Here is a 24724-nt window from a genome sequence, read left to right as displayed (position 1 = left end):
CAACCCGTTTAAGCGTTTACCGCCGAGTTCCCTCTCCGACCCAACAGGCGCGAGACACAATTAAGGTGGTTTCGGTCAAATTAAGTTCCCACTGACCCCAGTTTCACTTGATTGAACGAGAAAAAAAAATAAAAAATCAGCGTTAATGAGCATCAGCAGTAACATGACGTCTGTCACTACTGAGCGCACGGCTACTGAAACTGGAGCGTAAAACAAGACCTGAGTTCTCAAACGACTCCATGAAAGCATCAGTTTAATTGCTGCACTGCACTGCCACCTCCACAGAGACGATCCAGTCGATTCACAAACACCCCGAGCATGACTGCACATCCGGCAGCTGCCGAAACTTAAACTGCAATACAGAGGCCGATGTGAACGAGAGCAAAAAGTGTGACACGGGACAGTAAAAGGTATAGATCAGAGGTGTCGGTGTGGGGAGGGGGAGAAACAAAGAAAAAGGGTTCATTCTCAATAAAAGTCCCTCAATCAAAAGACTATACAAACGTATTATACATTATAACAAGTTAGATTACAGCTCAGGTTTTCCTCTGTACAAGTCCTCGTGACCCTTTAAGCTCCTTGGGTCTGTACACTATGGTTACAAAAAAATACATGCTATCGTGGGGTTATCTATGAACAAAGAATAATAAACTCAAGGTAAATGAATAGAGCCAAACCAGAGAAACTCCAGTCTGTAACGATGAGCGGAGAGATTCGACTGGCAGAAAACAAATGTACACTCAAACTGATGCAGACTCAAATCAAAGTGTCGACAACAGGATGACTGTGCTCCTCCATCCAGACGACAAACACAGATCAAACAATGGTACAATATTGAAATATATAAAAGAACAGATATTCAGATGTGAACATTAGTGTGACGGGAGTGCTCAGTGGCGTCTCATTTTCACTTTGCGCCCTGAACTCTCGCGGTGTTTGTCGTAGTCTTGTTTGCGCCTCCAGTAGTTCTCCGAGCTGATGCTGTGACGACTTTGACGAGAGAAGGAAGGATGCCGGTTCTCCTCTTTGTCCATCTCCAGAACCCTCGGCCTGGTGGGGAGACGCATAGCGGTTAATTTTAACACGCTGGACATTGCTTGAATTCTGGAGTTGGATTACTCTTGTGCACTGTGGTGTGGATCCCTGGTCCAGGTAAAAAAAAAAACTACATTTTAACATTGCAGTCACAGAGGCATTGAAACATGGGACAAAACACTTGCTGGAACTGTTGTGACTTGTGTTCAACATCCCTGTCACAACTTATCCAAAGCAGAGCTGTGTGCTGAGCTCAGCATATGGAGGATTCCTGCAGGGGTCATATTAGCAAAAAAACAAACAAAAACAACCTTTACCCTGCTCTGGTCAATTAAAATGCAGCTTTAACGTGTCCATATTTAATTTCAGGAGCAGATGTGAGACACAAACATCTGCTGGGAAGACAACCTGAATTATGATCCATTTATTGTCTAAATGATTCACTTTCCACTTGGAATTAAACGGTTTTTGAGGTGAACAGTTTTCAGCTTGACGTTCGGCTCCATGCAATGAGTAAACATTGAAGACAGTGTGACTGAATCAACTGAAGCACGTCCAGAACAGGTCAAGGACACAGAAGCGCCACACTGAACACGTTCAACAATGGCCACCATAAGGCTCTTATCCAACTGCATGGCTGGGTGCCAGCGTGTTGCCATGTCAAATAACGCTGGCTTCAGCCTGCATATAAAAGTAATAGTTCGACATAGCGCGTGTCAAACTCCTTGCACTCTGTCTGAACTTGTCGATGTTACAAGCCTAACAAACTGCTCTGTATAAGGTTTTAATAGCTTTTTATAAAACATAAGCAGGACAGTGTTTTATTTATTTCTAAGAGGCATTCAGGAATAACAACGATGGAGATTCTTCAATAAACCTTTTGGAAATCAACTCACAGGTGGACATTGGACATGAAATTGCATTGCCAGGTGTAAACTTGGTAAAATCTGAAGTACACCATAACAAAATATGAGTTGGTTTTTTTACTACTCATACTGATTTTAGTTTCAAAAGCATCTCCGGTTGTACTTGAACACAGAACAGAAGGTGTTTACTACCTGTGAGCAGCATCAGGTTCTGCTCTGCGATGAGAGCGTTTGGTTTTCATGATCTTGGTGGCTGCTGGTCTCTCAGGAAGTGAAGAGCTTAAAGGGCTGTCAGAGTCCAGCCTGGGAGCGTCAGGTCTGGTCCTGACAAACACATACGGAACAAAACGTAAAACCATTGAAATTGGAGTCAGATTCTGATTTGATGAGACGTAATAAACACGGTGGCTTACATCCTGAGGATGATGACTGCACGCCGCTCCTTGATGTCTTGAGGCCGGATGCAGTGCGTAATGTCATCAGCAGCATATCCACTGTGAATGGAAAGTGAGCGTTTGGTGACACACCGGGCCTGGCAGGCACACAGACAGTACAAAACAAACAAACAAACAAAAAGTCAAGTCACCTGAGCACCGTGACACTGCCCCTCCTGACGGGCAGGACAAACACCGGCTCCGACACTCGGATGGGCTTGAACTGGAAGCGGCAGCCGAAGCACAGCGCGCTGTCGCTGAAGAAGGACACGGACACGATGGGCCGCGCGAAGATGTGCAGGGGATCCACGTGCGACACGATGCACCCGCCCGGCTGGTAGTCGTTGATGACCGCGCTGTTGACGAACCCCTCCGGGACCACGCCGTTGGCCACCAGCCGCTTGATCACCAGCTCGTGCACCCAGCCCGGGATCTCGTCCACCTCCCCTTTGCGGTACAGCCGCTCCTGACCGGGGCCACGCTTCTCCAGCTGGGCTCCGTACGTGTAGCCCTCCCCGAAGAAGTACTTGTTGCGCAGGGGCGCCCGGTCCACGGTGTGCTCGCGGTAGTGTCCGGCCTCTCCGCTGGCGACCACCTCGTCGATCTTCCCCTCGATGAGGGCGCACTCCTCCGCCGTGAAGATGCTCTTCTGCTGTATGCTGCTCCGCACCCGGCGGGCCTCCTGCTCCCGGAGCTCCGCGCTGTCGTCGCTGTGCCCGTACTCGTCGTCATCGGAATCCCGGTGTTTCCGCTTTCGCGTCTTCCCGCCGCTGTTGCTCGTGTCGTCCACGTACTTGTTTTTGTAGTCGTCCCTGTGCGGCGTCATGGACTTGAGCTTCTCCCTCAGGTCGGAGTAGCCGCTGGCCGCCATGTCGAGCCTCCGCGGTGTGCGCCGCGACGCGGGCTCGGAGCTTAGCGGAACCGCGAGAGCCTTCAGCGCCGCATGTCAGCGCCGGGCCGACCGGGGCTGCCTGCCGGCGAACGGGCGGAAAAGGGTGGACGCGCGAGCCTCTCTCCTCCGCGCGGACGCGGCTAACATCAAGCTAGGCTGCACTGCCGACACGTCCCCGCATTGACGCGGCGGCGTGGAGCGACACTCGCCGGAGTGTGTGCGTGTGGACGGACGGACGGACGGACGTGACCGGGCACTGGAAGGAACGGGAGGCCGCCGGAATGAACGCTGCGTCGACGCCACGCCACACGGAGCCCGCGGCGGGGCTATAAGGCTGCTAGCTGCAGTTAGCTCGGCTAGCCCGGGTGGCTCTGTCCGTCACCGCCTGGAAATACGGACAAACCACGCAGCGACATTTCACACGGGGCCGCTGAATTCCTCAAAAGTCCCGCGCTGCGCTGGACGTCTCCACCCGGTGCGTGGAATACACGGAGGAACAGAAACAGAGGCTCCGGCGGCTGGATTCACACCATCGATACCGTCTCCAAGAAAAACGCTGAAAATAAACTCGTGTAACCTGCAGGAGCCGTGCGCATGCGCAGTGGAGGCCTGACGGCGAGGGGCGGGGCTAAAACTGTTTGGGAGCCCCGAGGACACCTTTTAAATCCACTGGAGGTGATTGTGTCCCACTAACCTCCCATTTGCCTCCAGCAAGCGCACAAGGGGTTATTCTCCACTTGCATTCAACACGTTTGCATTCCTAGACACTTTTATAAAATGTGCACAATCAGAGATTTTATAAATTTACTCCACCACCTCTTACATTGTTGTATTTGCCTGGTTATCTGGAAATTATATAAAGTAGATTATTGGTTCAACAAGACCAATAAAAGCCCCAAAACAACCACGAAGCTGCAAACTCAACACAGACACATTAGAACATCATCAAACTGAGACAAAATTACCACAGATATACTACAAAAAGACACCCAATGTCAAAGCAAAACAAAAATAATCATGCTCTCATTTCAAAATATATAACTATAAAATGCAAGCAATGAATCCGCAGTGAAAAACAAAATAACCACAGTAAGACAAAGAAGAATTAAAATGATTCATAGAACACAAACACAGCCACAAAAATACAATTCCATTTAATGAACATCTGTTCCACAATGACTATATATGATTTTATATATATTAATATCCACTTGCTGCAACAACAATGCAAAATTCCTCTTTGTGACATATACAGGATTATCCTGTCTTATCTAAGATATTTGCAGTAATAGAGAAATAGACACTCAGAACAACCAGTGAATGAATATTGACACAATTCAATTTTAAAGTGAACGCCACAAAACCACAATAGGTTCATACAAGAAACACAATGATAATACAATACCACCATTCAGTGTGAAACACAAAATGACAAAGCAGTAAAAAATAAGAAACACAAATCAACAGCAATGATGCACAAAAGCCATGTGACACAACACATTTTGAAACAAACTATTCTGATGTGAAATAATGATGGAAGACAACATACGAATCTGACACAAAAAAATATGAAAGAATTGACGCCACAACATCCACAATTATGAACACAATCACCAAGTAAGACCCCAAAATACCACAATAATAAGACACACACCTAAAAATACACAAAAACAAATAGATTAAACACAAACAAGTGACACTCAACAAGACATTACATTTAAAATATCACAAATGTCTACAAAAATGTTGAATAAAAAAAAGAGAGAGAGACTTACGGGAATGAAAATAACTATAGTGAAACCCAATTTGACCACAAAGTGGCACTAAAAGACCACAAAGACAGAGCTCTCCAGCGATGAGGGGGAAAAATATCCGGAAAGACAAAAAGAGAAATTGAATTCCCCGTGATGGGAATGAGGAGGTTTCTTCCGCGTCAGACCTCCAGATCACTCTCAGCCAGTGTCTTTTTCTTGAAGGTGAGCATCTCTAGAAACTGAGTGTGGATGAGTGTGTGAAACACAGATTTGGCTACAATCACAATAACCAATAAAGCAGAATTGGAGAGGATGTTATTTTAACAGCAAGCAAAGGAAGACATTAATTGAAAACGTGGAATTTTATGCCATTTTGTAAAAGAAGGAATTCGTTGATTTTGGTCCACAAAATCTAGACATGAAAATACTTATTTTCTGGGTAACATCTCTCATTAAAGCTATAATTTTCAATTTACTGTGTGTATCCACTGTGGTAAATGAAGTGCAGACATATTCACAAAAAACACATATTTTATTCAGTTGAAATATTCTTTACAAAATACGCACCGATGTTGGTGTGACATAACCATTGTGTACACGTTTGGTTTTATACTTGATAAATAGAAAAATAAAAATAAAAATGTTATAAAACTCATCATCATCTCCCTGACTGTTCATTAACAAACATTTTTTATTTACTAAAAGCATCGCAGTAATTGCAATAATCCAAAATCTTTGATAGTATTCACAAAACTAGACCCCCCCCCCAAAAAAAAAACCAACAAAAAAAACTAACTAACCTCAGATGAGCCTTATTTTACATAATCGACTGACGGCTGCTGGTTGGAGGAGGTAGGCTGTTTATAGCGGCTTAAATTCCACGACGTAAAAAGAAAGTTTGTGTGTGCATTTATCGTCGCAGGTGTTCTACAACATGGTGATTTCACTGGGCGGCAGAGTGAGCCTCTTCTCTCTCACGGACATCATGTTTTCCACCTGCATGGCGATGACTCGACACAGCTCCAGGCCCTGTGGACGCAGGGAGGCCACATCAGCACACCCAGACTGGAACACCGGGGGCCAGCGATGAGTCTGTCCTTGCCCCCCCCCCAATCTGTTTACCTGCTCCAGCTGCAGCTGGACGACCCGCCGCGCGTCCACGTCCCCCAGGGTGAGGTCAACGTACGGGTAACTGGTTCCAGCAGTGGGCCTCTGGGTACGGCTGGACTGCACCTCCGCCAGGGGGACCGCCGCCGTCACCTCCTGCAAACATGGAGGCCGCCAACCAAGCATCACCACCATGCACAACCGCGTCTTTCACACTGCAGCTCTGCATCTCGAGCTGAGTCATACACTGATCCGTGTGTGTGTGTGTCCTTACATGTGTGTTTTTGTGCAGGAAGTGCAGACCATGTTGACTGACTGCGAGGATACAGGGAGCGAAGAAAGTGGTGGAGCTGCTGCTGTGGATGTAGAAGAAGGAGGAGCCGAACATGGGGAATGCACTGACCAGGCCTGGAAGCAATGGGGGTGGGGGGGGTGGGGGTGGATGTCACAACCCTGGGACATTTCTAATGCTCTTCAATAGATATCACATCATCAGTCACTTCTCTGTGTCCATGGGAGTGAGATATACTGTATTTCGCCCGCAAGGTGACATTATTACATTTGTGATACATGAAAACATCCAAAACATCCACGGACAGAAAATTAACTCAGGGTCCAAACAAGTTTCCGTATTTCCTTTGCTTTAACTTGACTTCATGTAAATTAGCAGCAAGACGTTTCAGTGGCGTTATAGAGCGACGGGTGGAGTCTGTCTGAATTAAACCTCTCCTCTTGATAAGCACTGCTGATTGTGGCGTCATCGTGCCAAGATCTAAAGAGCCTCCAAGGAGTCTGAGGATAATTAACAAGTCAGGATTCCTTCTGTGTGGAAAAAAAAGAAGCTGCTAAGTCGTCAAGGACTGACCACTCAGCAAATTCATGCCAAGAGACGAGTGTTTGATTCCCCCCCCCCCCTACAAAAAAAAAAAAGTCTCTAAAATGTCATCAGAGGATCTGCAGGTAGCCGTGGTGTCACATTGTGTGTGGCTGCAATTAGACAGCTATTGCACTAATTAGACCGGCACAGGAGGAGTGAAGTAACCTGCTTCTGCCAAAGCAAAATCCTTAGTTTGTTCATGAAGAGCTTGTGCTCATTGACCGACTTGATAACTTCAAAGAAAGAATAAACCACATCCCGATGATTTTTAAATGGAATGTCTGATTTAAATCTATATAACAATTATTTGAATTGTTATTTTTTTTTAAAAATTCAATTCAATCACAAAACTAGATTGGGAATACAATTTGATAATGCTGCATTTGATAGAATCTGCACACTTGCATTTCCTACATGATCAAATCTACTCATAATCACAGAGTAATATTGATTATACAACTTAATGGAGACCAGATAAGCAACACCAGTGCAATCTTATGTTCACCAGTACAACATCTTTTTATATAAAGTATATTTCTATGTAATAAACAATAATGCTGCCCAATGGAGCATTTAAACAACATAAACTGTCTTCAAACTGAATTCATGCTTACTATAGCTTGGTGATGACGAGAGGATTTTTCAGGATTTCTCTTGCTCCTGTTATTCACCAATATCTTCAGTGATCTATCCATTTATCCATCGAACCATCGAACCATCTATCCAATGCATCTATTGATTTTTCCTTCACCTCTGGAAACCCACGTTATATGACATTGGGGCAAAAATGAGGACAGACCCTCAGTCTTCCACAGAGTTCGGGTTCGGGTTTTAGACTAAAAGAAGAAGTCATAGTATGTGGAGATAATCCAACATGCATAGGAAAGAGTTGTTTTAAAAAAAAAATGTATTACAATGTGGCTGGTATCGACGACACTTTGATTCAATTTTCCGTCCGTTGTTCCCCCCCCCCCCCCCCCCGCCCCCGCATCGTGAACGGTGATCTCACCCAGAAACTGTGCTCGGGCCTGGTGCGGGTTCAGGGACTGCACTTGCTGCGTGTGCTGCGTCACCATGGTAACCCACTGCTGGGGGGGCTGCTTTTTGAACAGGGGTGTGGCGATGTACTCCGATAATTCGTGTCTGGAGGAGAGAGGAACAGTAACGCAATCTCAGATAAACAGGAGTCGGTTTCACCCTGTGATTTTTCAACATTTCTCCAAATGATTTTACACAACCCAGTGAGCTGCTCTGCTCCGGTTTTGGCTCCGTGTGTGGGAGGAAAGAGACGCCGATAACAGCGGCGGGGGAAAGAAATCATGGAAGAGTTTTTATATAGCTGAAGAAGTTGGGAAAAAAAACAAAAAAAACAACCCACTACAAATAATAACTGAACTACAGTCTGGCCCTGTATTTATTGAGCTACTGTAAGAGAAGCCAGGCAACAATCTGTTAAAACTGCCAAATGAACTACGTCATTTTATGTGTTTAACATGTTCCAGTTTCATAAGTGTTACATGCACCAAAATTCATTTCAAAGAAAAGATTAGAATGAGGTGTACAAAACAACGTGGTGGGTTTGTTTGTTTCTGCTGAAGCTGTTTGGGAAGGATATTAAGTTACATAAACTAATATAAAGCAAGAGTTCAGTTACTTTATGTACCACCAAAAAAAAAAAATATATATATATATATATATATATATGTATGTATATATTATTTTATTTATTTATGTATTTATTTTATATATCCTCCTTGTCTGGCTTCTTTTAAATATATATATATATATATATATATACAAGGAGTGGAGTATGGCTGGTTCAGGGAAGCAAAGCCTTTGGCTGTGCACATCGATGACAGGCTGTCCAACGTCATGTATCATCTCAGAGAGAAGCGACATTTAACGATAGAAAGAAAACGAAAGGGCTGTATTTTAGAGTTTTATATGTTCTCAGTATAATTTTATTGGGTTAAAGGGAGTCAATTATATTCTGAGATATTTAAAAGAAAAATTCTGCAGGTCGAGAACAGTTTATAGTTAAACAAGTCAAAAATGGACATTTGCTCTGAAACGCATCCACATTCTGCCGTCCTGGAGTCGTGCACAACAGTAACGTACACAGGTTACTGTTGGTTAATCACATGGTGCTTGACTGTCAATAAAATGTGCAATCCGAACCGTGGGACAGCAAATAACGGTAGGAATGTGGGTGAATTAAACAAAGGCAGAAAATATGAAATTGTGCGGAGTGCTTTTATCCTTTCACACGTCGCAACTTGACTCGTAAACAAAAAATTTTTTTTTTTTTGAATGGAGCATTGACTTTATGGGTAAAAAATCTGGCTAAATGTTGGAGTATAAGCTGATGCATCTGTGTTTCATGAATGCTCAAGACGATAAGACGTGCAACTTGAGGCACATAATAAACAGCTTCTTGCTCTCTGTATATTGATCGCAGGCTGGCTTACTTTATCAAGGAGGATTTTATAGTGTTAGTTTAGTATCGGCCTGATATAAAATCAATATTAACGTGATGAACCGGTGGGGATAAGAGTAATAAAGTGGACTCCTGACAGGTGTAAAAGATATGGAACTATAGGCAGAATTTGCCGGCCGTCCACTTTGGCGGTGATGAGGAATAAAGCTGAATCACTCTCTCAGTGGTGTGGTTCGCTCACATGCTGGGGATGAAGATGATGTCTTTGGCTTTGTGCTGCAAAGCCGCCAGTTTGGAGATCTGGTGGAACTGCTGATCGCTCACTTTTCCGTGCGGGAGAACATTCAGGAGACCTTTGCGATAATCCGGAAGGATCTAAGGGTTCACGCACAGTGAAACACACACATACGTGAGTGGCCGGCAGGTTGTATGTGAAACACCGACCGTCGTACCTGGTTGTAGTGCATGGCGACACAAAGCTCGTTGTCGAACTTGAGCGGCTGAGTCCAGACGACCCGTCTGAACCAGAAGCTGTAGTTGGTGTCCACCAACTCGGCCTCTGTCGCCACATCCAGGATGTACTCGTGTTTGTTCAGCGGACGCACATTCTGACCTGGGAACAGTGAAGCAACGGTGTTCACTTTTTATACCGCTTCTTTTTTGAGATCCCAGGGGATTGTGAGTCAAAGCACAGTACAAAGTGCAGATCCATCCAGCCATCCAATATTTCACTTTGTTTTGTTTTTTTTGCTTTATTTTTTATATGTTTAGCATATCAGTCATGAAAATAAAAATTCCAGCATCTCAATATATTTTATTCCAAAATGTTAGATTTTTTTTAGTATTTTCTTTAACTCAAGCCATAATTATTCAAATATAAATAAAAATTTTTTTTTTGAAACACTTAAGCCATGAAATAAATATTTCTTTTGGAGAAAATATTCAATATTTCAACATTTTTCTGTAGGATGTTCACACTTTTATAAAATGCTGTCATATGTATTTGTAAAACGGTCAATACATTTTTTTGAGTGTGTCTAATAAATTGTCACGATTGGTGTTTTTTTTGTTATAGTTATATGTGAATATATGTAAATGTGTATTGTAAATGTTATGTAACTCCGTGTAAGTATCTTTATCCATTCTTTTTAAATCGACGCTGTCCAAAACCCCCCCAAAAACAAATGCCTTGTACGCTGAACATACCAGGAAATAAAAGACTGTGATTAAGTGGTCGCGTCAAACAATACACATATATACATTTATAGCAAAAGAGCCCTGATGCGATTTATCAGACTCATCTGGTTGTGTGTATTTCCGTTAATGTGAGTCGCGTAAGGTGCAATTTTTACAAGTTTCCCAAAGCACCTTGTAAAGCATCACCTATCTCAGCGCTTCACAAAACTACTTCGTCATGCTTTCTTTGACTGTCATCAGCTCAACATTGTGCTGCGGTGAGCACCGCTGTCTCGCAGCGTGTGTGTCTCCCTCTGTGCTTGCTGTGTGATGGATGGGTGACCCGTCCAGTTTGTACTCTGCCTTCAAGTACAGTCAGCTGGGATCGGCTCCCCACGGCTCGGGATTGGATAAAGTGGCACAGAAGATGAAGAAGATTTACGAGACGCAGCGGAACTGTTGAGTCTCCAAATACTGAGATTTGCAAGACACAACTCTTACTTATTTGAATTTGTGCCTGTTTATGCTCAAATTAAACATGTTGGAGCGAGTGCAGCCAAAGAAATCACCTGCGTCTGCGTCACGTGTAATGATTTGTTAGTACACTTATGTATGCATTTCGCCCATTGAGGGTTTCCAAATGTTTTGCTCAGCATTTGATTTGACCTGCACTAACAAAAACAAAAAAAAACCAAGCAGAAACTACAGGCACACATGCTCTGAAATGTCATGTTAGTAGTGGAGTAGCCCCACGCTGAGCGGCCCGCTGTGCTTCAGAATAGAACACGAGCAGGAGCAGCTGCCAGCTGTTCTCATGTGGAGATATTCAACCCTCAAACATTCAGCCCAGAGTCCCCCCCCTATAACCCCCCCAACCCCCCAAAAAATCAAAAACCCCAAAAAGGCTAAAGGCATAGAAGCATTATTTCTGGAGTCATTTTGAGAAAACAGTGTGCAGCACATGGTGATTCAGCAAGTGTCTTCTTTGATCGATTGCAGAAAAAGTGAAAAAAAAAAAAAAAAAAAAGATCCAATTTACTGTGCATTCACTCAGCAAACGGAGCAGGAACAAAGTGCGGAAATCAGACGGATTAACAAAAGTTTAGATTGTGATGTTTCGTTATACATCAAGAGTGTCGTGTCGGGAAGCTTGCACATAATAAAGAGGGACGGCTGAACACTGGGGTGTGATTGGCAGAGTTTCACCAAACTTGTTTGTGAAATGATTATATGATATTGAGAGCCACCCCCACTCCCACCCGCCCCCCCCCCCCCCACCCCCGTTGTTTTTGCTACGACAGTCTCATCACGACTTGAGAACATAATGACTTTCTCCTGCAGCTCGAAACCAGAGAGCAGGCTGATATGTGATCTGTGAGCGGATCTGCTTCACGCATGACGCTGTTTAGTGTGTGTGTGTGTGCGTGTGTGTGTGTGTGTGTGTGTGCATGTGTGTGTGTGTGTGTGTGTGTGTGTGTGCACCTCTGTTGGTCACCAAAAACACGGCATACTCTTCCATGGCCTCCAGCCGGTGTAAGCCCATCTCATAACACAGTTCCTCAATCACCTCCAGGGCAACCTGAAAAACACAACATAAGACGGCGGAGTGGGTCAAAAGCCTCCCCGCACGCCGGACGCCACCGTCGCCGGCTGCTCAGCACTTACAGAACCGGTTTTGATTTTCACATGGCGTTCGATGCCTCCAGGAAAGAGAAACAGCTGGCGTTTGGAACTCCGTCCCGCCTGAGGAAAGGCAAACACACACTCACAAAGTGTCCCGATCTATATATACCGTATACTGTAAATACCCGGGCGGTGACATCTAAATGCAGAGGATACAGTAAATCACTGCAAATTTAAGACTGGCTGCTTCATGCTGCACGGAAAATATGATGCACTTCAAGATACACTGAGATCTAAATCACTTGATTGCTCTGATGAGGCTTTTCATGGTTCACATGTTCTTTGTGCAGCCATAAGGAAGTTTTCCTTTCAAAGGGTGATTTTTAAATTCGAGTAGAGCCTCTCGCCATTGATTTTGCATTGATTGTGAATTCATGTGGTTTTGAAATTGCCTCAGTGTGTCTTACAATTGAATTCTCTTTCAGCATGTCTTCGGCCTTCTGCTCGTCCTAAAAGCTCTTTTCATTTGTTATGCTGTTGTTGCTAATATTGGTAGTGTATTTTTCTGCTCTGATTGTGCTTTAATTAAGCTTCCATTATTTTAAGATGTGGTTTCGGGATACATTTCATTGGTTTGACTTATTTCTTTTTTCAGTTTTTTTCTTCTTCCCCACAGCTCTGAAGATAACTAATATGAGTGTCTCGTTAAGCTCCCCTCTTTAAGGCAATCAGCCCAACAGCTCCAAAATAAATTTTTAAAAATGGCTTGCAAGTCTCTTGTTGCATCTTTGAAATATGTTACCAACAAAAAAAAAGCCGTGCGCTGCACGTTTGGCCAAGTGTTGCTGAAACAGGAGTAAAAAGGTGCACTTGTTGGCAAATATTTGAGACGACGGTCCCCAGCAACACTGCAGCCATGTAGATTCTCCCATAGTCTTTGAGTTGCGTTCTGGGGAGGTTTTGGATTAAGACCGTAAAGCTCTGTGAACGTAAAACCAGCCGATTGTTAATCAAAACAGATTTGGTCTTTTTCCGTGTCAAAGAAAAGTGTCAACGCTGGAATAAAATCAGAGATCAGGCATGTATGCACATTTTCCTCAAATGACTTTTAACGTTTTACGTCTCTCATGTGACGTAGAGGATCTTTGCCAGGGGTGGAAGGAATTCGCTTATAATATTTCTGTAATTAAGTGTTTGTGGTAATTGCGTTCATGAGCATGTCTCTATAATTTAACTTCAGTAGTTGGAAAATCGCAAATTGTCTCTTGAGCATGAACACAACTTGATATCACATTAAAACCTATTAAATCATCATTTTTGTACACAATATGTTGATTCTTTGAACGGACATTTCGATGATAGGAGGAAACACAGACCATCATCGCCTTCAGCTCCATGCTGCTGGGGGGAACAGTGCGACCACCATACTGGAACGTCTTCTTCAGGTTCTGCTCGCACGCCTTGGCTATACCTGCGGCACACGAAAAGAAACATTTACGCCCCAGCGATGGCTTTGCTGGCGCGCGCCGGTTACGTAAAACGCCTTTTGTTTCTGTGTGCCCGCGCGGTGTTTTCACCCTGATACTGTGCGCCGGCGCTGCGGGAGGCCTGCTGCAGGTATTTCAGCAGGAAGGGTTTGAGGACCTCGGAGCAGCGGTGGAAAGCAGTCAGGATGTACAGCAGCCTCCAGCCTCGCTGGCAACTGTCACTGCGGAGCAGCAGAGGAGTGCCGCGCACGCAGACACACACACACACACACACACACACACACACACACACACACACACACACACACACACACACACACACACACACACACACACACACACAAGATCACAGGCTCAGTGACGAAAGAGGCTTGTAGCGTGTGTCAGTGTGTGGCTCGCATGCCGTTAATGTGCCTCCAGCTGACTTACGGTTTGGAGCTGGTGTTAGTGGTAAGCTGTTTGAGGAGCTGGCAGTAAGCCTCATCCCTCATCAAGGTGAACTCTCCTATGAGCTGAGGACCCACACACACACACACACACACACACACACACACACACACACACACACACACACACACATATAGAAAAAGTGTCAAAGAGAAAATCACAGCTCAATAAATAATCATGTGCATGATTACCTTGAGGAAGGTGCTGACCACTTCCTGTTCCGTCAGGCCCCGAGGTGTAGAGTCGCCCATGAAACGCATGACGGCTACACGAATTACACAACAGGACACACACACACACGCACGCACGCACGCACACACACACACACACACACACACACACACACACACACACACCCACACACACACACACACACACACACACCAACAAAATATAAGCGCTGACGTGCAGAATGTGCCGACAGATTCAATGCGCCATTGTGTCATTTCTGTTCATATGACCTCGTAGGACATATTGAGAATTTTCACTTAAGAGCTTAACAATCTGCACGACATCCTCGTCCCTCAGGCGCCGAGTTCACACGGGGGAGGAAACCACAGAGAAATCATCGGAGGATTGGAAGTGCCAACGAGGAATTCTCTGCCGTCAAGGCCGGACAGACGGGTAAGATGTACCACGCCACGGGAACATTTTAACCAAGCACGAATAGGAGCCCGAGTGTAATCAGAAGATGTAACTAGAGAAGAGCCCAGAGAAGGTGAGAACTCACACAGGAAGAGGTCGGCTGCCACTCTGTTCATGGCCGGGTCCGTGAACTCGATCAGAGACTCTGTCAGAGGAGTCTGCAGAGGAGAAAGTCACACAAGTGAAGCTGAATGCGAAAACACCTTGACGAGCTGGTTCGTAAGCGATGACAAGACGACGGTACCTTGGAAAACTTGATCATTTCAGTGGGCTCTCTGGAGTCTCTGTTTTTGCTTTTGCTCTTCAGGGAATCTCTGAGAACAGAATCAGTCACAGCGTGAAGCTTTCGGATTCAAACAGCTCCCGTCATTGCGTCATTATCACTGCTGCACTTACTGTACACGCAGTTGTCAGTTGGTGAAGGTGGAGTTGATTGAACTACTTTACATGCCGGGAACTGCTTTTATATGCTATACCTTTTCGCACACCGTTGCTTTTTATATCCCTGTGGGTAAGATGTAGACCTGAAGGGGATCCTGACTGAGCAGCAAGGGGTCAATGAAAAATTACGAATAAAAGGGAAACTACGGTACAACATGCATGTCGAGTGGCACAGCGGAAGCGTGCTGAGGCGGTGACTGTGGCTCATAATGATCCTCTGCTAAACCCCGTTTCCTTTGGCCTCGAGCGGGTTGTTGGCCTTTTTAAGTTACAACATCCAGGACACGTGTTTCAGCTCTGAAATTAACATGAGTCGATATATCCGACTCACCATTTCAGTGTGATTCTTTCTTTGCATGAATTCTTAAATTTCTAACACGCTTGACACTCTACTGCTTGTTCTTCTTCTTGTTCCAAACTACAAGTGGAAAAACTTCCTGTTTTCTTGGATGCGGCCCCTACACTCTGTTGTGAAAGTCAGGCTATGAAGCGACATGAACTGAAAAGTGCTGTTTTCACACGGTGCATGTCACACCAAACTTGTGTAAATGTTCTTTCGGCTTGAGAAGATCTGTGTGTTTGTGTGGCGCTCTCACCCTTTCCCGCTGGGGGCCTGTCTGAAGTATTTTTTGGCGAACTCCAACATGTCGTATTTACTGTCCTGCAGGGCCCGCTCGTCCAGTTCTCCATCACCAAACCCGTCGAGAGAAACCTTCTGAAAGGCAAGGAGTGACAATGACAAACAACCTGAGTTCCGCTGGAAAGGCAGAGAGAAAGTGTGTGTGTGTGTGTCCATGCATGCCGGCTAACCTCGATCGTTTGATCTATTTCATGCGCGGCCATGGTGGACGCTACAGCAACGGCAACGGCCGATGAGACGGCAAACTGGCCCGCTCCACCCCGAGGCTCCGCCTTGCGGTCCAGAGGCAGCGACAGAAAGTCTGGTGGAGCGACGGGATGGACACACTCGGCCGGGAAGCCCCCCGGGCGGCTGAACACGGCACCGAACTTCCAGCCTGACGCAGAAACACAGAGCGGAGGGATCATGAGCGTGCATCCTCAAACAGGTTTTTCCCTCTGCTTTAAGCCCCGATCACTATCTGCCTTTCCCCTTAACAGCGGGCCTGCTTTTCATTTGAATGGCTTTGATTCCTATCTGCACCGATTTCTTTATCATCTACAAGACTTGACTCTGTGCCCCCTGCTGCGCTGATAACCTGGCACATAATGCCGGCTTTGCTCTAATCACAGTCACTGCACACACCGGGCTCTCTGCCACTTTTGACACTACTTTTCTGCAAATTAACACAAATTAACCTATAGATAGCTTAACCTTGGTCTGGTGGAATATCGGTCCTTATGCTTTATCTTATGCTTTAAGTAATAAAAAGTAGTAGCTGGGTGGGTAGTGGAAAAAGCGCCATACCTCTCGATTATGCACCAATACTGCATAACATTAGGAGCATGGGCATCCTGACTGGTCTGCAGCCACATACCCTCATTATTAACAAATTGCAAGAAACTATGTATTCTGAAAGTTTGATATATTAAACAGAATTTACTTCTGCAGTAGTTTAAGTTACCATACAGCAGTTTTTACTCTGTTGGGTTTGACCATACAGGTTCACCTGAACTATCCATGTGCATCAATGAGCCTTGGCTTCTCCTAACTCTGTCACTGTTTTTTTTAGATTTACTTTGACCCCTGTTGACAGATACTGATCACAGCAGACATGGAAAACCCCACAATAGACGCAGTGTCAGAGATGTCCCGACCCAGACGTTAAGCTATTACACTTTGGAACTAGTAATGCATGTCATAATACAGACGTATTTGATAATATTACCCTCACCTGTCAGTGGTTATAATATACATATTGATGAGTTTAAGAGGCACAAATTTATGAATTCAGAGGAATTACATTTCATTTTACAATTCCTCTCGGCTTTACCAAGCGTTTTAGCTTTTTATTTTCACCTCCTTTATGTTGAAGCACTTATCCCGATTAAAAAAAGGTCTGGAAGAAAAAGCTGCGAAGTAGTGAATGAAGCAAAGCATGTAGTTGCTAAATACCTCAAGATTTCCCAAAGGGAGCCGACGGATGTCAAAACAGAGGTAAATACAGAGATCAGGCTGAAGTCACATTTATGAATAAAAAAAACCTCAGTGTAATGGATGTGTAAATAGAAGAAGTTAACTATAGTCTTTTTGAAACAGGCAGGCAGACAGACAGACAGGCAGACAGACAGACAGACAGACAGGCAGACAGACAGGCAGACAGACAGACAGACAGACAGGCAGACAGACAGACAGACAATGGGAGCAGGAAGTTGCCTTGAACGTTCCCAGTTTAGAAAGAACCAAACGTCAGAGATTCGAATGTTACATTAGTCTGCATCCGGCACTCTGTGCACTTTTTATTAATGAAAACGTTTGAAAGCAGATCTCAAGGTCTGAATAAAAAGCCAACGCATCACAGTAAATTAAAAATCTGTGTGCAGGTGCACTTTCATCGCCGCCTGTGTAACTCAGCGTCAGCTTGACGTGACATATGTGATCCTTTTTTCATCTCTGACGTCCTCAAGGAATGGCATGAGTCAATATTTTTTCAAATTGTGTCGCCACTTTCCATTGGGAAAATACATTTTCTGATACAATATTGTATTTAAAGAATGCCGAAGGCTATGTCGCTGCATCATTTTTTTCCTTGGTTTAAAAATAACACAATATCTCCAGGGTACACGCGCACAGTCCAGCTCGGTAAATCGTTCAGAGCTGTCTCTCCGAATTGACTTTGGCCGTGATGCTGAAATTGAGGTACAATTTACCAATATGGCAGGTTTATTGATCCATTTTGCTTTTTTTAATGAAAGTAAGTCGATTCCATGAGCACTCACCAAAGTCTTGTGTGTCCCTCTTCAACTCCTCCAAAAACACCACCTTCCTCCTCACCACACAGCCGTAGCTGTGACCTGGACGGCAGATTCAAGCGCTTAGATCACAGGTTCAAATAAAGTGCAACACAAATCCTCCACAGCCGACGCTCACCTTTCTCCAGACCGTCCATGACCTGCAGCCTGATGATGTCCCCTTTATGGAAGCTGAGCATCGAGCGGTCGTCTGTCACAAAGTTACGTTCTGCAACCACGTAGTCCGAGTCCTGAGGAGAAATACCACAATGACACAATCTCTTCCTTTAAAAAAAAAAAATATAAAAAAATAAATAAATCACATAGGACACTCACAAAGGGTTAAATTTCCATCTGGACTGAAATAGTAAGGAGGGCTGCTACAGTATGTGATGAAAGGTATGAAATGAATGGGACCAAAATGAAAGTCTCAATAAACTATTCAAAAGGAGTGTGAATACTTTCAAGCTGATAAATCACTCAGCTGTTTTCCCTGTTACAGAATAACAGTGATTTGGCCTGATGGGCTGTTTTCCTAGAAAAAGGTCTTAAATAAGTGGGCCCATCCGATATTCAGGATGATGTTATGTCGAACTCTGCAAACATGCCGAATAAAAGCAGCAGATACCAGACAGAGCGACTCCTTTGAATCGTTGCGTCTCAAATGCATCGGATGCCACAGTGACATGGAATGTCTGTCGAATTTATACAAATTCTCTCACAAAATTTCCCTCAAGAGTCTGAGGTGAATTTGAAATCCCAGTAAGTTCAGAATTCCACCACTCTAATAATTTATTGAACGTGAGAGCTCAATACCAAGGCTTGACTGAGACGCTGCATTGAGGAGAATTGAAAAAACGGAATTGAAAGTTCCTCACTTCCCATTTGTTTCCTGCGCTACTGTGCAATATACTCTACCTTTTTGATTTCACTGATGAAGGTGTCTATCAGATGTTTGACCTGGAAGGCCTTGGCGGAGAACAGGATGAGCTTTTCACTGCTCAAATTGAACTCCAGCATGTTTTCCGACGGGATGGTGACAAACAGGATGTCTGCATACCTTAAAATAAAGTTGACAATTAATTGAAAGAAAATCACGATTCAAGATGGTATCTTGTTATTCACAGTATGTGAATGATGACAGTTGAATATTCTGGCTTTTTGCTTTTCATCGCTGTGCAAATCATTTTATTCGGCGTGAATATCCGTGACTGACACCTGCGTTGTTGCTGACTCAGAGCCGTCATGCACATTTTTATTGTTTAATTCTCCCTGATGAAACAAAGCCAAAGAACTGCCAGTGTCTCTCCAAAAAAATGTAAGAATAGAACACCACATACGTGTAGGGTCGGAGGACTCTGAAGTAATCTGGGGCTGCAGCGCTGCTTTTCACAGTCTTTAGCAATTTGATGCCACTGTGGGAAACTGATAGCACCTGCACACCTGTTCCCACACTTCCCTGCACACACACACACACACACACACAAGGTGAGGTTTAATAAGAGCGAAATCAACACACTGACTCCTCCTCCGGCTCTGCTCACCGAGGCAGGGAAGAGTCTGGAGAAGTATATTTCCCAGGTTTCTCTGGCTGCGGCGACAACCGTCTTCTTCACGTGCTCCTCCACCGGGTCCATGTTCTGTTCGACACCGTGTTTAGCTGCCATTCGCACAAACAGAAACAGCGGCTCATGAATGTCAAAGGGATGTGTTTGGAAATCGAGCGCCGGGCCTTGAAAAAAAAAAGAGAAAAGAGAATGTCTCGAGGAAGAGCAGGCAGACTACCAAAAAGAGCTTTCATTTTCTGCCTTTCATCACGGGTGATGCGCACACACGCCTCCGACAGGGTGTCGTTCACTATCTGGAGAACAGGGGAAGAGGGGAGGCACGAGGAAAGGAGTGGAGAAAAAGTATTAGGAAATTTATTCCACAATTTATTTATTTTTTTTAAATTAGACCATAATGTTGAATAAAGAAAGAGTTGCCTGTTTGAAAATGAGATCCAGCACCAGAGGATTGTTGAAGCCGTCTTTGGGATAGAAAACCTGTTGAAAGAGTTCAAACACTGAACTCATGATCGTTTTACGGATGATAATTAATCTTTTTTTTGTTGTTGTTTTTGTTTTGTGTTGTTTCGTTGTTTTTCGTGTGTGTGCCCACCTCCTTCCTGAGATACAGCCTCCAGGAAACGTTGGTGTAGGTGTAGTGCTCCTCATTGGCGCTCTGATGAAGTTGTGTCTGGATGGTTTCCGTCTCCACTGGAAGCTCTCGGGAAACTGCACCAAACACACATTCTCTGCTATTTTCTTCCAGCAATCTCGTTCCCGCCACGACAAAATAATACTTTATTGTTGGAATCCTGATGACAGAAATGAAAGATTTGCCCTCCACCTGCTGTAACAGTGAATGCATGTTACTGTCCTCTTAACCTTAATTTATCCTTTTTAATCTTGCGACTTAAATTGGTCAATCTACACTCAGCCAGACGATGATTGGGATGCTATGTTGCTTTAAACAATAGAGTTGTTATTATTTTCTCTGTGACGTTGGCATGCCTGGCTTTTCTCCAGACGCCCAAAGCTTAAAGCTTGTCCTCCACACAGAGTGGTGGTGTTATACAGTACATCTGACAGGCAGTCGCTGCACAACAGAGCAAACTCTGTGTGTTTACAGAGGACCTTCGCACGCCACTGGGGACTGCTGGTTTGGCCCGACTGTTGTGGATCAGGAACAGAATCTCTCTCGGGGCTTTTCATGCGATTGCCGCGGCGGACTAATGAGTGCGTGAACTCATCAGTTTGTTTGGACTGTCGGCTGAGCAATATATAGACAGATAAATGCTCCTCGTGCAGAAGGTCCAGCAGAAGGTTTGGTGAATCAACAGGGGAAAGAAAGCGGCAAAATGCCTCTGAAATATCGAGAATTATGAGGTACTGAAGCGTAGTACTGATTGCATTACAACTCTAAGAATACTCCCAGGTAAATATGTTTGCTTTTTATAAAATACTAATTTATTTGGGCTTTAAAGTTGAGAGAAAAGATAAACACATTAAATGAACATATGTTTTGCGGTTGTTCTTCTGCTCAGTGGTTTCGTTTTCCCACGTTTGATGCCGTAGAGTAAAAATAAAACAATAAAGCATGAATTAAAAATGGCACCCTTTGGCTTTGTGTGGTAAGAAATGCACGGAGCACAACATTATACACAATCTGTTCTTCTGAGAGGGAGGCAGAAGATTCAACCAGAGCAGGAAACTCCATATGCTTTTCTTTACTTTGGGGGGTTGTGAGTACCTGGGGGAGGTTTGGCGATCGGCCGATCGGGAGCTTTCGTCTTTACGCTCTTGGTGGGTTTGAATCCCGCCTCTTTCATTGCAGATGCAGAGGGCGAGGGGGCGACGGGACGCTTGGGCTGCAGGACACAAAAACCTTGCCTGGTAATGTGTAACATGCACTTTCAAGGAGCGTCGTCCATCAATCAGACATAGTCAGGTTTGTACCTGAGGAGCAGGAGGGTGCTCCATCTGGGGTTTGAGGATCTGGAGAGCTTCATCACGCGCCGTTTGCTTCTTCATAAACTTCCCCTCTGGCCTCCTGCACACACCCACACCAACCAACCTCAAACTTCAGCTGTAAGGTGTTTTAAGTACAAATATAATGTGTGTAACATGAGCGTGTATATTTGGTGTCTTCATTCAATTTAGGCCAGACTCACAGCATGTGACTGATCATAGGATTAACCACTGTGCTTTATGCATAAAGAACAGAACTTCAAGTTCGGGACATAGTTGTTATGTATGTTTGGTTGTTTTCCGTGAGTGTGTGCCTGTGTGTATTGCGATTGCGGGGACATAAAGCTAGTTCACCCACTGACATTATGGAGATTTATTAACCTCTTTTACACCGAAAATATAGTCCCCATTAAAGAAAATGTGTACATTTTTAAGTGCAGACTTGATTTAAAGCTAAACTAAAGTTAGAGTGTGTGTGTGTGTGTGTGTGTGTGTGTGTGTGTGTGTGTGTGTGTGTGTGTGTGTGTGTGTGTGTGTGTGTGTGTGTGTGTGTGTGTGTGTGTGTGTGTGTGTGTGTGTGTGTGTGTGTGTGTGAGAACCTCACCTCTTACCAGGTGGCAGTGAGTCTGGTGGCGGCGGTGGGGAGTTGTACCTTTTGATGATTTCTTTATAATAATATGAAACAGATCGGCGAAGAGAACATATGAATTATATTGCATGATAGTTTCTTTCTGTGTCAAAGTGATAAACTTATAAAAATCTATGAACATTTCACTGTATTTATGATATTTATGATGTGGTTTATGGGTGGGGTTTTTTATGCTAAGTTTTTATGGTTGTTTTTACATGAACTACTCGATGTGCGTCGTCTTAGATTGCCCCCGAGGGGATAATGAAAGTTTCTTGAATCTTAAACAAATGAACTTTACACAACATTGAAGAACCTGTAAACGTAAACATGTTAAGTAGACTACCTTGGACGTCGTGGCTGGGGACGAGGTGGTCTGCAGAGCGAGGTGAGTATTTCACCACCTCACCCACAGGAGGAGGACGAGTCGTCACGACTGGAGCTAAAACACACAAACAACACAGCTGAGACCTTCTATGCAGAGCAAAACTAGTAATTTCTCGACGAAGCACTATTATTCAGTCTCTTGCCGGCTTTCTTGCTCTCTCTTACCAAACTTCCTGGCTGGTTTGTCCTTGTTTATCGGAATGCCTGGAGCCTTTCTCCGAGAGACGCTGTCCTTCTGCGAGAAAGAAACAGACAAAGGACGTCACTTAACATTCTGCTTTAAATTTTCCTGCGCTTTGGATGAAGTCACATCAGACGTCTCTTCAGGGACCTTCGTAAACTTGCAGAATTATGGTTTTATTGCACCACGTTGTACAAGGAATTTGTGAGCATTTTAGAGAAGAAAATTATTTGTTTCTGCTTAATTGTGTTTTCGCTTTTGGAGGATGAGCCCATACTGTGCCCACCAGTCACTGCAACATTATCAACTAAATACAATAAGACACACACAATTCTAGTTACTCCAGGCATCTAATTCTAAATATATGCTTAGCCTTTATATACTGTCAGCAACCGTAGTACTATTCCAAGTTGATTTGATCATGTTAACTCATCTATTACAGAATAAATTTGCCCAATGGATTATGCCACATCTCATTAAAAGTAGTAGTTCGTGGTTTAATGCTGAATTTACACGTTTTTCCACATAATATATTATTGGAAAAGGCTACTGGGATGCATAAACAATTAAAATTGAATTGTGTGCACTCATCAGTTTCCACTTAAGTTTATCTTATATGTTAATTAGTCTCCACTAACTTACAAACTTACAATAATAAATTCAGTAATAGATTACGTTTTAGAAAAAGTAAATGCTTAATATATAAATATTTTTCATGGTACTGTACCCCCACCCCCTCAAAAAAAAAAAAGAAAACTCTCTCATGCCCCCATCCCACAAGTTCAGAAGTACTGCAATACATTAAGTTTGAAATACATATAGTGTAATTCAATAAAGTGATCAATGGTTTTACCCGCTTCTCATTCATTTCTATCAGGACTGTTTAGACATTTTTTTTAATAAAACTAACATACAGGCATAAGACGTCCCCTTGAACCTCAGATTTTTTATACCGAATATGTCTTTCCTTCAAAACGCATAAAAAAACCCACACAATATAACTGTTGCTGAGGAAATAACCAACCCCTCGTCATTTTGAACTCACGGGTCACCAAAGAAACTTCATAAAAACAAGTTTCAAAAGCAAAACCTTTTGACTCCTAATTGCCTCACTGTTCAATGTCCCTGGTGACAACAGTGAAGGAGAGGCCGCGGCCTCACCCCGCCGGGGACAGCAGACATGACTCAGCTTGGCATTTGTCGTTGCCATGGCATTCAGACGGCAGAGACCGAACGCCGATGACCCACCCCGGTCACATCGATCAGAGATGGCGATGACTCCATGTCGGCCAAAGCCGGGGGAAAGAGGCTCAACGGCGCCCTCCAGAGCGTGGAGGAGCCTCAGGGTGCCAGGAGGGCACGCCGTCCAATTTTTTATCAGCTCATTCTTTTGTTCCAGCAATTTTAAGTCCATAAACTAAACCATAAAATCGTCGTTATTTTTTAAGGGAAAATCAAAAAAAAAAGCTGTCAAATAACACTGCAATTAATTATGAAAACTTTTTTCCTCCCATAAAATGTGTTTTTATACTAGAGACTTTGTTCTGTGTTGAAATAATTAGCCTAAGCTCAATTAAATGTTCTTTATTATATTTACTTTCATGGTTTAACAATTTGATATCAAAATTACATGAATTAACATTAATTGTTGATTAACACATCTATTGTTTCATACAGGTTCTCACCGTTAACTTGCTTTGCTCTGCGCTTTGAGTATTAAATAGAGTTGACACAAAAAAAACCCAGAACCCCTGAGGCTCTCGACTCTGTTCGATGTGGATATGAGTTGGAATTATGCGCCTTTTACATTACAGCTAGTGTATTAAGGTCGACACTATTTCACCACGTTTCCAAACCATAACCCAGAAGATGTGGAAGAAGGATG

The 24724-nt window shown here is 43.9% G+C and overlaps 2 protein-coding genes across 2 annotated transcripts in view; both read right to left on the bottom strand.

Annotated features, from left to right (window-relative positions):
• Positions 1–236: 236 nt before the first annotated feature.
• alkbh5 (alkB homolog 5, RNA demethylase) lies at positions 237–3815 on the bottom strand. The gene is made up of 4 exons (XM_080519141.1): positions 2488–3815; positions 2315–2395; positions 2094–2225; positions 237–1050 (listed from the first exon to the last, which is right to left on the bottom strand). The coding sequence occupies exons 1-4, from the start codon at positions 3204–3206 to the stop codon at positions 891–893; spliced, it is 1092 nt and encodes a 363-aa protein (XP_080375267.1). The 5' UTR covers positions 3207–3815; the 3' UTR covers positions 237–890.
• A 2093-nt stretch (positions 3816–5908) lies between these two features.
• Positions 5909–24724, bottom strand: part of myo15ab (myosin XVAb) — a gene marked incomplete at both ends in the record, with an annotated part of 57060 nt that continues 38244 nt past the window's right edge. Inside the window, 29 exons of the mRNA XM_080520678.1 lie at positions 5909–6010; positions 6104–6244; positions 6363–6496; positions 7975–8108; positions 9644–9777; positions 9855–10015; positions 12061–12157; positions 12244–12321; positions 13578–13672; positions 13779–13909; positions 14118–14200; positions 14327–14400; positions 14866–14938; positions 15025–15094; positions 15818–15936; positions 16032–16237; positions 18120–18194; positions 18271–18382; positions 19050–19191; positions 19472–19590; positions 19676–19791; positions 19917–19992; positions 20117–20176; positions 20292–20407; positions 21426–21543; positions 21632–21725; positions 22248–22308; positions 22618–22713; positions 22824–22893. Of these exons, the coding sequence (XP_080376804.1) occupies positions 5909–6010; positions 6104–6244; positions 6363–6496; positions 7975–8108; positions 9644–9777; positions 9855–10015; positions 12061–12157; positions 12244–12321; positions 13578–13672; positions 13779–13909; positions 14118–14200; positions 14327–14400; positions 14866–14938; positions 15025–15094; positions 15818–15936; positions 16032–16237; positions 18120–18194; positions 18271–18382; positions 19050–19191; positions 19472–19590; positions 19676–19791; positions 19917–19992; positions 20117–20176; positions 20292–20407; positions 21426–21543; positions 21632–21725; positions 22248–22308; positions 22618–22713; positions 22824–22893 (3087 nt within the window). The remainder of the gene's footprint in view (positions 6011–6103; positions 6245–6362; positions 6497–7974; positions 8109–9643; positions 9778–9854; positions 10016–12060; positions 12158–12243; positions 12322–13577; positions 13673–13778; positions 13910–14117; positions 14201–14326; positions 14401–14865; positions 14939–15024; positions 15095–15817; positions 15937–16031; positions 16238–18119; positions 18195–18270; positions 18383–19049; positions 19192–19471; positions 19591–19675; positions 19792–19916; positions 19993–20116; positions 20177–20291; positions 20408–21425; positions 21544–21631; positions 21726–22247; positions 22309–22617; positions 22714–22823; positions 22894–24724) is intronic.

Source organism: Blennius ocellaris (assembly GCF_963422515.1).
Source record: "Blennius ocellaris genome assembly, chromosome: 3".
In the NCBI taxonomy this organism is placed as follows: domain Eukaryota; kingdom Metazoa; phylum Chordata; class Actinopteri; order Blenniiformes; family Blenniidae; genus Blennius; species Blennius ocellaris.
The sequence above is the reverse complement of the archived record's forward strand: the minus strand, read 5'-3'. Positions and strand labels throughout refer to the sequence as shown.